The sequence below is a fragment of the Alexandromys fortis genome, unplaced genomic scaffold, assembly GCF_014885135.2.
Source record: "Alexandromys fortis isolate MF-2015 unplaced genomic scaffold, M_Fortis_MF-2015_v1.1 scaffold_411, whole genome shotgun sequence".
In the NCBI taxonomy this organism is placed as follows: Eukaryota; Metazoa; Chordata; class Mammalia; order Rodentia; family Cricetidae; genus Alexandromys; species Alexandromys fortis.
The window spans coordinates 325,588-339,208 of record NW_026068315.1 but is presented as its reverse complement, the minus strand read 5'-3'; the positions used below and the strand labels follow the sequence as shown (position 1 = coordinate 339,208).

The 13,621-nt window shown below is 36.1% G+C and overlaps 1 protein-coding gene across 1 annotated transcript; it reads right to left on the bottom strand.

Moving 5' to 3' along the window:
• Window positions 1-6,424: 6,424 nt before the first annotated feature.
• LOC126495111 (olfactory receptor 4K2-like) lies at window positions 6,425-7,378 on the bottom strand. The gene has a single exon (XM_050132712.1). It carries the CDS (start codon window positions 7,376-7,378, stop codon window positions 6,425-6,427), a length of 954 nt encoding a protein of 317 aa, XP_049988669.1.
• Window positions 7,379-13,621: the final 6,243 nt, after the last annotated feature.

Below are 13,621 nucleotides of genomic sequence, written 5' to 3'. Positions count from 1 at the left end.
AAAGACTTCTAATGACATATTGTTATACCTGTAGACACAAAACCCCAAGGCCTCTGTGTTATATGTATGCAGTCCCTCAACAAAGCTGTGTCCCCTCATTGTACTGATTAAAAGACAGTCTACTTTTGTTGAAGGTCCTTTTGTGCTTTCTTTTATTTTCACACACTCCTCCAAATAAATACCACTCTAACACAGATAATCACCCTCAAATTCCAGTGGTCCTGAACGATTTTGATTGATCCAGTTCCATCTCTCTGCCAAGGCCAGTTCACCCAGGAGTGGCTGGTAGGCCTGAAATGACTTCGGGTTGGTACACACTGTCACTTCCTCCCAGGTCCTAAACTCATGCAAGCCCTCACTAGAGAAACTGCTTAAATAGAGACACATAACTGAATAAAATTAGAGAATGCAGGAAACTTTGGAGTGCTTGACCCTGGGTGGAAATATGTTTATCACATCTATCCCATCAGGGCTCAGGGGCCTATGCAGAGAAGGGCATGGAAAGACTGTAATAGAAAGAGGCAGTGGACAATTTTAAGGAACATTTTCTCCAGACATAACAGGGAAGATGCTTAAATGTACTCAAAAAGACAATGACAGTGTGCATAAGACCTGCAGAAGCTCAAGACAGACAAAATCCTAGCAAGAAAATGAAGTAGGTACAACATCCCACGGCCAGTTAAGAAGCTATTCCAAAAATGATAGCTGCTGGGAAAGGGGAAAACTCAATTTCTTACAGTAGAATAACACTGGAGTGGAACATACAGGAGGGCAAGCCCTATGCTCAGGAGTAGTTGGCCAACACACATAAGGCACTATGTTTTTAATAGCTATTTTGTTTTTGTTTTAAGAGAGAGAAAGGACTAGAAGCCAGACATGTGAGAACTGGGAGGAGTTGAAGGATGAAAAGGATTATAATAAAAAATGTTGTATAAATTTCACAAAGAATAAAAAATTAAAGGGAAGAGAACATGAGTAAAATGTTTTATATATGTGTTTGGATTGCTCTGATTTAATCAGTTTGTTTTTATCGTGTCTACAAATGCCTATTATCAAAGAAGGGATAAAGAATAAAAAGAAAGATAAGAACTAACATTTTATTTAGACAAGAAAAATAGAAAAAGTAAATGAAAAATAAAGATAAAGAGGTCTGTTTTCCCATTCCCAATGGTGGTATAAGTACTGGGGGAAGAATGCTTAGAGCCTGCCTATAAAACATTATTTCTTGCATTCTCAGGCTGCTTGGGTTGGTATCTTCCACGGAGAGCAGACCCTTATGGTATGTGGCTTTCCTTGTTGACTCTGTCTTTTTTTGGCCACACAGAAAACGGGGTTTGTGGACTTGGCTGTGGTTATTATTTTAGGTTATCTTCTATCTCTAGCTACTGAACAATATCATCAGCAAACTGTTTACTGGTCTTCTTTAGACTCGGGCACCTTTAAGCATGTACTACTATTTCTTTCTTTATGAAAAGTAATGACTCTCATTGTCGCTCAAACTAGATTTCTGGTTCTTGGCCAAAGATTTCTCCTTTACCCAGATGAATTTTGTGGAGATTGTGGCTGATTGGCTGTGTCAGTTAGGATGTCCATAGAAGATATGTCTTTTTAATATGCTCAATTTATTCACACAGATATCCATTATAATATCACACTAATATAAAAGTTAAATAGACATAGTTGATTGGGTAGAATTTACCACTACACCGATCCACTGGGGATTTTCTCCAGGGAGGATGCTTCAGAAGCTTGCAGGCTCAACACATCCTTTAGATGTGGCCGGCTGGGAGGAAGGCACTGATGGAGGTCCAGAAGGTCCTTGAGAGCATTGGCCAGTGGCTATTGCTGACAGGCAAGCATGGCTGATCCCAGCAACAGTGGCAGAATTTCAACAGTCACAGAAGCCAAACTCAGGTCCACTTGCTAGGAGATAGTTCCAGTTTTTAAATCCTTTCATTGAGCAGTGGCTCAGGTTAGTGATGGTTTACATATGTATCAATGCCACTTTAGGCTTGTCAAGGCCTGACTTGGGCTTGACTCCTCTCTGAACTCCTGGTCCAGAGTAGCCCTATCTCGTAAGAGCTGCAGGGTAGCATCTCTTATCTTACAGGCATTGCCTTCTTCCAAGTAGCATAAAATGGGTTTTAAGTTATATAAAATGATCTCATCTATGTTCCTAACAGATTTGAGGGCAGATCCCAGCTTATACTCCTTTGACACTGATTCTCAGAGTGGAGAGACCAAGCAGGGAGGATTTTTTTGTATAGCTACCTAGTAGCTAACTCTAGGAAAGTCTTTTAAAAATGCCTTACAGAGACTGTTTTTCTAAGCCCACAAAAATGACCCAAAAGGTAGAGGCACTTGCATAAAAGACTGGAGACTTGAGTTTTATCCCAAATCCCACAATGTTGCAGGGTCAGGATTAACTGCTGAGAGTTGTCCTCTGACTTCACACACACAGACACACACACACACACACACACACACACACACACACACACACACACAAAGCTTAATAAAGAAATGTTTTCAATGACACATGACAGTTGTACTGGCAGATTGCTAAGAGGAAAAGGGGTTTTCTTGGCATCTGAATGACATACACACTTGAGGATTCGTGTCCTGGTGGGCTACAAATATCCCTGTTATTGTGATTTTCAGCACCTCTCTTTTCCTTTTCTCTCCATTCCTCCCTCAGCAACGCGGTTTTTATCTCTTGCTTCCACATTCTCTCCCCCTCCCTCCATCCATCTGTCTTTCCTTCCCAGTTTGCCTCCTCCTCCCTTTCTTTCCTGCCTAAATCCTCCAGTAATAAAAGCATGATTCATATCTGCATCTTGCTCACTCCGCATTTTAATATAAACATTCTCATATTACTTCTCATCCTAAAATTTCCCCTTTGGGGAAGTGGTTAGGACACAGTGTTGCTATGTGGCCCTGGGTGACTTTGTACTCACTACATAACCCACACTAGCCTTGAACCCACAGCAACCCTACTACCACAGCATTGGTATTATAGTCATGTGCCGGTGCGTGCATGAGATATATACCCTCATACATACTCTACAAGATACCTTTTGACAAACAATGTGATCATGAAATCAAGACAATACTAAGCATTGGCCACCCAGAATGATAGTAATACTCATTGAACATGACTGTGTGCTGTATAAGATTTAGAATCCTAATTTTTAAAGCATATTCATATTTATTTGTGGCACCATTTTTATCTCCTGATATAGAGGCTAAGTCTAGGGTATGCCAAGTATCATGACCAGGTTTATAGTACTAATACTATACAGGCAAGATATCATTCCAAGTCATGTGAATTAGTTCTTAAGTTATATAAAATGGTTTCACTTATGTTCCTCACAGATATTTTGCTTCTGTCATTAAACATACATAAAATGATCAGAGTCAAAGATTTAGGGTAGACTAAGGTCTGCAAAGCCAAAATCTTATACAATAGAAGGGAATCTGTTGAATAAAACTGAAGGGTTATCCTAGGAGCTTGCAGGACCTGTAATACTTAAGTTTTACTTGGTTCACAGTGAAGCTATCATATTTGAAATTATCCTCAAGATATATTTAGAAACTACTTTATCAGTCAAACTCATCTCCAGGCCCCACTACCTATTTTTTCTTTCTTTTCTTTTTTTTTCTTACTTACGCATTTGGGAAATTCTGTGACAATAATTCTGAGAGTATTGTTTGGAGAATTTGATTGTCATTACCACCCATTTTGTCTACCTGCCCAACTACATTTTAGCCTGCACAACTTAATACTCAGAAATATCCTCTATATCTCAACACCCCCTTAATAGTGTTATTACACTGTTATTATCAAAGTGTAGATTATTTAAAATCATCCTTGGCATGGTATTCTGTCGTTAACTGACTTTTCTTCACCTGTGATGCTTTGTGGTCTCATTTATGCCTCAGAAACTCAGTGACAGATGTCACCATTCTTACTGTGCTTAAAGACTCTCAATGCACCATGTATTTAGGAAACATGGTGGTAAAATTACCCTTTGCGGATGCCATTTAAGATGTTTAAGTGTTTTGGTAGCACGTGGAGACATCGTAACTGCTGACTTCTCATGGTGATACCCCAAGGAAGGTGGTACTCGGTTCCTTTAGCACAGACTGTGCAGTCCTCATTCTCGGTTACAACGTCTACAGTTCTCAATCTCATTACTGATGTCACTGCAAAGCCGTGTCCTGACCAATTACTTTCCTGAAGGATTTGGGCACGTGTATTCACTGAATATTGACAATATCCTTTCCAAAACACTCCATGTATTTTATAATTTCTTTTATTTTTGAGATTCTCATATAATTGAGTCATTCCACCTTCTCTTTCCTCACTCCACTTTCATTTATCCCTCCTTGCTCTTTTTCAAAATATTGTTGCTGGTTTTTATTTATGTTATCACTTCCTTCTTATATACATTTACTCTGAGTACTATTTTACTATTTCTAGTTAGAAGATTCTTCTTTTTTCTCAAAATTTCAAATAACAACTTAACTGAAATACTTGAGTTATTTTCATGATAATTACATTTTACATTATAGTTCTTTCAGTGATACTTTGAGATACAAGAAATATTTAACATTGTAAAGAAAACACTTTAATTTAAAAAAAATTCCTTGAACAAATAAATGTTAAATGAAATAATTATTGGGGATGTTGCTATAAACATTAGCTAAAGTACTTTAAATAAATCAGATCACTGAACCTTAGAATGTAACTATAACTAAGAGAAACAATCCAAACTAACCAAAAGCAGAATTAGTCAGTTCTGTCACTGCTAAAATGTGCTGTCTCCTTATACCAATGGCATCAATGTCTATTGTTATTTTCAAAATTGACTTAAAATCTTAAACACAATATCACACATTTTTACACTATGCCTACTTTCTTGTTTGTTTAGTATATTTAATGAAAAAAATCCACAAAGTTGAAAAGTAGTATATCTCTTTCAAATTTTACTTAAACTGAAAACTTAGAAATATTTGATTCTTAATTCATCTCTTACATATAATACTTAATTCATATATAATTTTTGTAGTTCCCTTCATTTGCTCAGTAACTTTAGTAAATAAAAACAACTAAATATGCATAAATATTTGTTTGCTGTATATCTTACCTTTGGTGGCTATACCTAGGAAAATCTACTCGATACCATTTTTACAAATGCTATTTAGTAAATTCCAAATAATAGTAAGTCATTTACTCAATGTGAGCTTTCATTTTTAAAAGATCATTTGCAAAATACAGTAAACATAAACACAACATTTTACAACTTTTAGTACTTTGAATTACTGTCAGCTGGGTGATCATCATTCTTAGTGTGCAAAAAAACGATAATGATTAAGACACTTATCAAACTTGTATATAATAACACACTTATGAAATTAACAGTGCATTACTAAAGAGAAACTAACATTCTAACCAAAGAATAGAGCAGTCTAATAATTTAGATATAAGCAGGGTTGTGGTGGCTCACACCTTTCATCTTAGCACTTGGGAGGCAGAGACAGGTGCTCTGTGAGTTTGAGGCCATCCTGGTCTATATAGGGAGTTCCAGGACAGTCAATACTACATAGAGAAATCTTGTCTCAAAAAAACAAAAATAAATTATAATTTAGAATTAAATATTGCTCTTCATAAATTTGATTGTTATCATGAGCTATCTTTCTTCATTTAATCCTAATGTTAACTTTCATGGACCTGATAAAACACAAATCATCAGCTTTGTAAGACACCTTTTAACATTGTCTGATTTTTAGGGGTGTTGCGCTATCCCATAAACCCCTATTGTCAGAAGGAGACATTGAAGCAGTGCTTCTATGTGGATTACTGAGGTGTTTGGATGAAGAGCGAGATACTGATATTCCTCAGCCAATATGGTTGGTGGGAATCACCTCACGTCATTTCTTTACACCTCATCTAAAATAGAGATGTATTTTTATATTTGCATATAACAGGATTTCTCTAATTCCAGGAGTTACAAATTGTTTTAAATGTGAAATAGAAGTGGCTAGGGATATGGAAAAATGATCGTTTGGGGACAGATTTAATTTTTCACAGCAGTGCAGAATTTCTAAAAGTTACAGAAATCTTGCTCATTTGTCATGTTTTAGGAGGTATCTTGAGTTTCTGTGTGTTCACAACTGTAATTAATTCCTTTAATCATTTCATTCCTCTTTAAGTGTATTTGTTACTTGGTCCTTATCTCTATTGACTTGATAATTCAACATCCTAACTGAACAGTAAATCCTGATGTTTTTTATAGTTTTTATTTCCTGGAAACAATTACTTTGATTTTCTTCCTTTTAAAGCTTCAAATGTATTTTTCCTACAAGGACCATAAATTGCTGTTTCATAAATCCTGTTACATATAATAATGAAGATTTTAAACTAAAAAGAATGGGAAGGAGATTCTGTACTGAAATTTAGAAACTTACTTCTCAGTTTCCTTATGGCTGAATTTACTTCTTGATTTCTCAAAGTATATATTACTGGGTTCAGAATAGGAGTGAAGATTGTATAAAATACAGACAGGATCTTTTCTATCACGAAGCTGTTTTGTGGCCACATATAGATGAAGATGCATGGCCCAAAAAACATGAAGACAACAATGAAATGGGCTGTACAGGTGGAATGAGCCTTAGATGATCCTCTGGAAGAATGATGCTTTATTGTAACCAACACAATAACATATGAATTAAATAAGAGAATAAAGCAAGACAATGCAATAATTCCACTTGTTGAAATCATAAAGAGACCAAGAACATAAGTATCCACACAAGCCAACTGGAATACCACAGGAAGGTCACAGAAAAAGCTATCTATTTTGTTGGGGCCACAGAATGGTAATGTGAGGGCAAAGATGACCTGGCTCATTGAATGCATGACTCCCACAATCCATGAAGACACCACAAAGACAATACACACCTGGGGACTAATGATTGAAGCATAGCGCAGGGGTTTACAAATGGCAATATACCTGTCAAAAGACATAGCCATTAGTAAAATAATCTCAGTACCAGTAAACAAGTGGAGAAAGAATATCTGAGATATGCATCCCCCAAATGAGATTGTTTGATGATCAGTTAGATAGTCTATGATCATCTTGGGGGTGGCGAAGGAAGCAAGAAACATATCAATAACAGAAAGGTTGGTAAGCAGGAAATACATAGGAGAGTGTAGATGAGGGTCAGACATGACAATGACGAGTATAATGATGTTACTCACCACCGTTGCCACATAAAAGAGTGAAAACACTATAAAGAAAAATATCTGTAGTTCCCAGGAATTAGAGAGTCCCAGTAAAACAAATTCAGTCACAACAGACTTATTAACCATATTCATTATCTGGATTCTTAGGTAGAGGCCTGCACATATAAAAATAAGTGTAAATAAATATATACTTACATTATTCTTACTATTCTTCTCCTCTATCTTATCTGATATGGTGACTTGAGAGAAGATTATATAACATTAGTAAGGAAACAAATATTCTTTAAATAAATGTACTGAAAACAGCAATCTTTTCTGGCACTAAATACCAGTCAAACACAAATAATATAAACAGATCTACCACCTATTTGTCCGTCTTCATATACATAATCTTAATGATTAAAGCTAACTTTTAAGAACTTCTTTCATATTGACAATGTATTAAGCATGTATAGAGAAACACAAATTTGTATAGAAATACACAGTGAGTCACTGCAAACATAGTCATAAAGATATCCACATTCAAAAAAATCAAATAAAAATACATCACATGTAAAGAATCTAAAGTAACATAACAGCACTCCCTAGTACAGCTGCAGAAAAATTAGAAATTTCCAAAGAACTTTTGACATATTTTTAAGTATGAGTTTCCTGATTGATTCTATTACTGGTAGTGATAAAAAAAGATTGTCCAATATGCAATGGGCAATGTCCCATTTACATGCATAACCAATAGAAGAGCATTATTCTCTACAATCATTGAAAAGAATTACCTTCTTTTTTCTCACAGTTTCACTCTTACTAAATTATGAGCTTGTTCTTCTTACAGACAGACAGAAGTCTATAATTTGAAATTGACTTTCTTGCCTAAAAGATACATCCCTTAAATTTATAAAGAGTTCAAAATGAATACATCTCTTTTGTCAAATTTTTTGACAAACCCTTTCTGTTCAGATTCTTCTATGGTATATGACAGCATATATAATCTGTTTAATTGTTGAAATGGGAAAGGACCAGCAATTAAGCCTGTCAGAAATCTTTTATAATAAAACATTACTTACTAAATCTATGGCAGAATTCAAACTCTAGAATTATTGATTATTAAGTAAGTTTTTTTCTGAGAACACTAGAAGGCAATTCCAAACATAAATGAGTGACTCCGCTGAGCCATTAGCTGTTTAGAAGCTGTAGATCAAACAAGTATTGTAGGGAACTGGAAATTGACCAGAAATCATCTTGCAATGGGATTTATTAAAAAAAAAGGAAAGACACCATTAGTGAGCTCACAAAGAGAATTCAAGATTCTTTTGGGATTTAAGAAAGGTTGTTTTTACCTGGACCTAAGTGCTTTAGGAGCAGAATGGGAAATGAGAAGGTCATCATTTCAAAAGGCTGTTGGAAATACAAAGCCAGCTAATAACAAATCTTGGTTATTTAACACTGTATGGATGTAATGGAGAAAAAAATCAAGAACATTAATCTATGCTATAAGTAATCTAGGGTTCTTTGGAGATTTCAAATATCAATAAATAAAATAATTGGGAAAATACAATGAAATGTATCCTACATGGATACTATTTTCCAGGAATAATGAGGGAAATGGAACTCAGACAACAAAAAAGTCTTACGATGTGCCAACTATTATAAAATTTGAGGAAGTATAAATACTAATTTCCAATTAGTATTTTGGAATGCTGGTAGCTCTCAGAAAGAAATTTAAGGCAGGTAGTTATTAATTAAGTAAATATAGTAGATAATTTTGGCTAAGGTATTAATGCAAGTGTGATCATTGATAAAGTGAGAATTTTAAGTGACTATTTTTCTGAATAATTCCACTTATAAAGTGGCAGTCTCTACTGTAGACTGTACTTATTAAAATAAAAGTTGACAGACTGTGGAGATGGCTCAGTCAGTAAAGTACTTGTTGTGGAAGGATAAAGACAAGATACAAAAATTCACATTTGCTTACTTGCAGCCCCACTGTTTAGAAGACAGAGGCAGAGGGGTCCCTAGGACTTTCTGGAGCCAGGCTAGCTGAGATGGTAAGGTACAGATGCCTCAAAATCTAATGCAGTCCAGTGATGTCCTATCTGACTTGCAGACACAAGCATTATTGGTACATGCAGACACATACACATGTATACACACAAAGAAATGTCCACACACATACAATGCCTACATATTTTAAATGAATAAATACAAAAATAAAAACAAAATGTGGCTACTGTTTTGTATATGTTCCCTTCCATTGGGGATTCTACTGTGCCCTGGATAAGCACAGCTCCCACTGTATTTACTACATGCATAGACACATGGCTTAGTTTGCTCAACATAATTTTAACAGAAGTGACAACTGTGTTGACAGTCTATCTCTTTAGCACTATTTCTTTCCATCTTCTTGGTCCCAGGACAAGGAGAATTGATATAAAGAAAGAAGAGAGGTAACTATGCTAATACGCATAAAGATAAAACATCATTAAGATGACATTTCAAAGGTCATTTCTATATATTGAACACCATGCATATCATTACGTTCAACAGGCATTAAGTGAATGAATCAATGAAATTTACATCGAAGTAAAAAGGACCTAAAATTACAAAAGCAATATTTTAGAACAAATTTTTCTACTCATTCTTTCTCCTTACAACACTTAATGCTAAATAAGAATAATCAATATACTTACTGCTCCCTAATACTATACAAGCTGATAGCAAGCTGATAAGGGGCACAATCATAAAAATATAAGACAGATTTTATTTTATTGTTTCTTCTATTTTAAAGATTATAATATTATTACACCATTTCTTCCTACTTTTGTGTACCTTTCCTAGCTGTCTTTTAAATTTATGGCTTCTTTTTACATTATTGTTGTTACATGCATTTATGTATGAGTGTGTACATATATATTCCCAATATACTTTCCTAAACACAACTTTTACAGTGTGTGTGTGTATTTGAACTTTTCCCAAGCCTTGGGTGTGGGACCTGTTTTGCTGCTGTATCCATAGGGAGTGGCCTACGCAACTCAGTTGCCATATTCTGTAGTGGTCTGTTACAAAGATAAGTTTCCTTGATGAGGGATGAGGTCTACACATATCTTTCGGTAAAAGGACAAATATTTAGATTGTTTTTAGAGATTGTGCTGTTTTAATAAAGCAGTGGTAGTAGGTCATTCTCCAAGATCCATGACTTCACCAGCCCTGGGAAGTTGTTAGATTTTTAGTACCAGTCATAATAATTCTCATGTTGAGAGAATCTTAAGTTCAATTAGAGAACTGATGATTTACACTAAAGTACTATAACATTAGGATTACTATGATATGCCAATCATTCTTGAGTTCACAGGCATCCTATCAGGGTAGGACTATTGGTTGCTCTCTCCATTAGAAGTTTGCCTGGCGATGTCTAGCACCATGAAAGCTAGTAATCCGGGAGGAGTTATTCAGGTCAGTTCCAGCTCATGGGCTTCTTGTGCCTGTCTCTGGTATACTCGGTGTCTTAGAAAATATGGACTTACCTTTGATCTCTGGGGTTAGGGGACATCCAAAGAAAATAGTAGTAGTCTGTAGTTCTTTGAGGGTCTCAGGCAATACTGGTGAACAACTCAAAAGAGAGCTTCTCATGCGTCTGATTGGGTTTTTTGCTAGATAATTGGGGCTCTTGGAGGGACCATTGCCAGCCCAGATAAAATATATTCATTTAAACTACACATGTGTATTTATACATGGACATGAATTATGCATTTTAGTATTTTAGGTAATTATTTAATAATATTATTCCTTTTTGACTTTTCAAAAAATCCTCATCATTATTTTAATTTCTTCCCTCCTTCTTCTGTACTTACTTCCCTCTGTCCTCCCTAATTAGAACCTCCATCAGTTTCCCTTTTTCCAGTCAGATCACTTATACGCTGATATTCTTCTCTCATGTTCCTGCAACCACACACCCCTGCAATGGTTGCTTTTTATGTTCCTGGCTTCCGTAGTTCTCTCAGAATATTGGCTCATATCAAAGGATTTGGAGTTAGGAGACACCAGTGAGAGAAATCATGTGATGTTTGTGTTGTTGCGCTTGGCTTAACTCATTCAGTATGGTTTTTCTAGTTCTAGCCATTTATATCATTATTTCATTTTTCTTTACACCTAAACATTATTCTAAAGTATATATGTAGCACATTTTCATTATTCTTGTATTGGGAGGATATTTAGGTTCTTTTTCTTTCATCACATGTAAAAATGAATGTGACCAAGGGACAGTCTTGGAGGAGGATGTTAAGTCTTTGGGCATATGCCAAGGAATGCTGTAGTTAGGTCAATTGATAGATTTATTTTTAACTTTTTGAGAATTTCCCACACTGATTTCTTTTTTTCAGTTTTTTTATTGATATTTATTGAGCTCTACATTTTTCTCTGCTCTCCTTAATGCCTCTCCTCTCCCCCCTTCAGCCCTCCCCCAAGATCCTCATGCTCCAAATTTACTCAGAAGATCTTGTCTTTTTTGATTTTTTACTTCCCATGGTCACATTCATTACTGGTGGTAATACAAGCTGATACAGCCCCTTTGGATGTCAGTGTGGTGATTTCTCAGAAAATTAGGAAACAACCTTCCTCAAGACCAAGTAATACCATTTTGGGGTATTTATCCAAAGGATGCTCAATTATGCCACAAGGACATGTGCTCAACTTCGTTCATAGCAGCTTTGTTTATCATAGTCAGAACCTGGAAACAACCTAAATGCCCCTTGATCAAAGAATGAATAAGGAAAATATGGTATATTTACAAAATGGAGTACTATACAGCAGAAAAAAATGACATTTTGAATTTTGCAGGAAAAATTGATTGAGCTAGAAAACACTTTCTCTTCTATAAGATTCAGTGTGGCTGGCTTTATGTTGAGGTCTTTAATCCATTTGGACTTGAATTTTGTGAATGGTGATAGATATGGGTCTATTTTTATTCTTCTACATGTTGATATCCAGTTATGCCAGCATCACTTGTTAAATATGCTTTCTGTTTTCCATTTTATTTTTTGGTTCCTTGTCAAAGATCAGGTGTTCAAAGATGTGTGGATTGATATCTGGGTCTTTAACTCAGTTCCGTTGGTACTCCTGTCTGTTCTTATGCCAATACCAGGCTTTTTTTCAGTACTGTAGCTCTGTAGCAGAGTTTTAAGTCAGGGATTGTGATGCCTCCAGAAGTTATTTTATTGTTTAGGATTGTTTAGGCTACCCTGGGTTTTTTTGCTTTTCTATATGAAGCTGAGTACTGTTCTTTCGAGGTCTTTGAAGAATTTTGCTGTGATTTTGCTGGGCATTGTGTTGAATCTGCAGATTCTTTTGGTAAGATTGCCATTTTTACTATGTGAATTCTGCCTATCCAAGAGCATGGGAGATCTTTCCACTTTCTGGTGTCTTCTTCAATTTCTTTCTTCAAATATTTAAGTTCTTGTTATACAAGTCTTCCACTTGTTTGGTTAGAGTTACTCCAAGATGTTTTATGCTATTTGTGGCTGTTGTGAAGGGTGTTGATTCTCTGATTTCTTCCTCAGCACATTTATCATCTCTGTACAGGAGGGCTATGAATTATTTTTAATTAATCTTGTATCCTGCTACTTTGCTGAAAGTGTTTATGAGTTGTAGAAGTTCATTTGTAGAATTTTTGGGATCACTTATGTAAACTATCATATCTTCAGCAAACAGTGAGTGGTTGACATCTTCTTTTCCAAATTCTATCCCCTTGATCGCCCTTTGGCATTTAGTGCTGTGAACTTTCCTCTTAACACTGCTTTCATTGTCACACTGATTTCTTTAGTAACGAACTGAAGGATGCACCAGTTTGCAATCCTACCAGCAGTGAATGAGGGTTTCCTTTTTCACAAACCTCATTCAGCATTTGGTTCTTTTGGTGATCTATATATAGTTGCTAGGGATTACAAACCTTTTTTTTAATTAAAAATTTCCACCTCCTCCTTGCCTCCCTTTTCCCTTCCCCTCCTGTCACTCCCCACCCCCCACTCCCCTCCCCTTCCTTCTCCAGTCTGAAGAGCAGTCAGGGTTCCCTGCCCTGTGGGAAGTCCAAGGTCTTCCCCCCTCCATCCAGGTCTAGGAAGGTGAGTATCCAAATAGGCTAGTCTCCCACAAAGCCAGTACATGCAGTAGGATCAAAACCCAGTGCCATTGTCCTTGTCTTCTCAGCAGCCCTCATTGTCCGCCATGTTCAGAGATTCCGGTTTTATCCTATGCTTTTTCAGTCCCAGTCCAGCTGGCCTTGATGAACTTCCATTAGATCAGCCCTACTGTCTCAGTGGGTGGGTGCACCCCTCACAGTCCTGACTTCCTTGCTCATGTTCTCCCTACAAACCTTTTAAATAATAT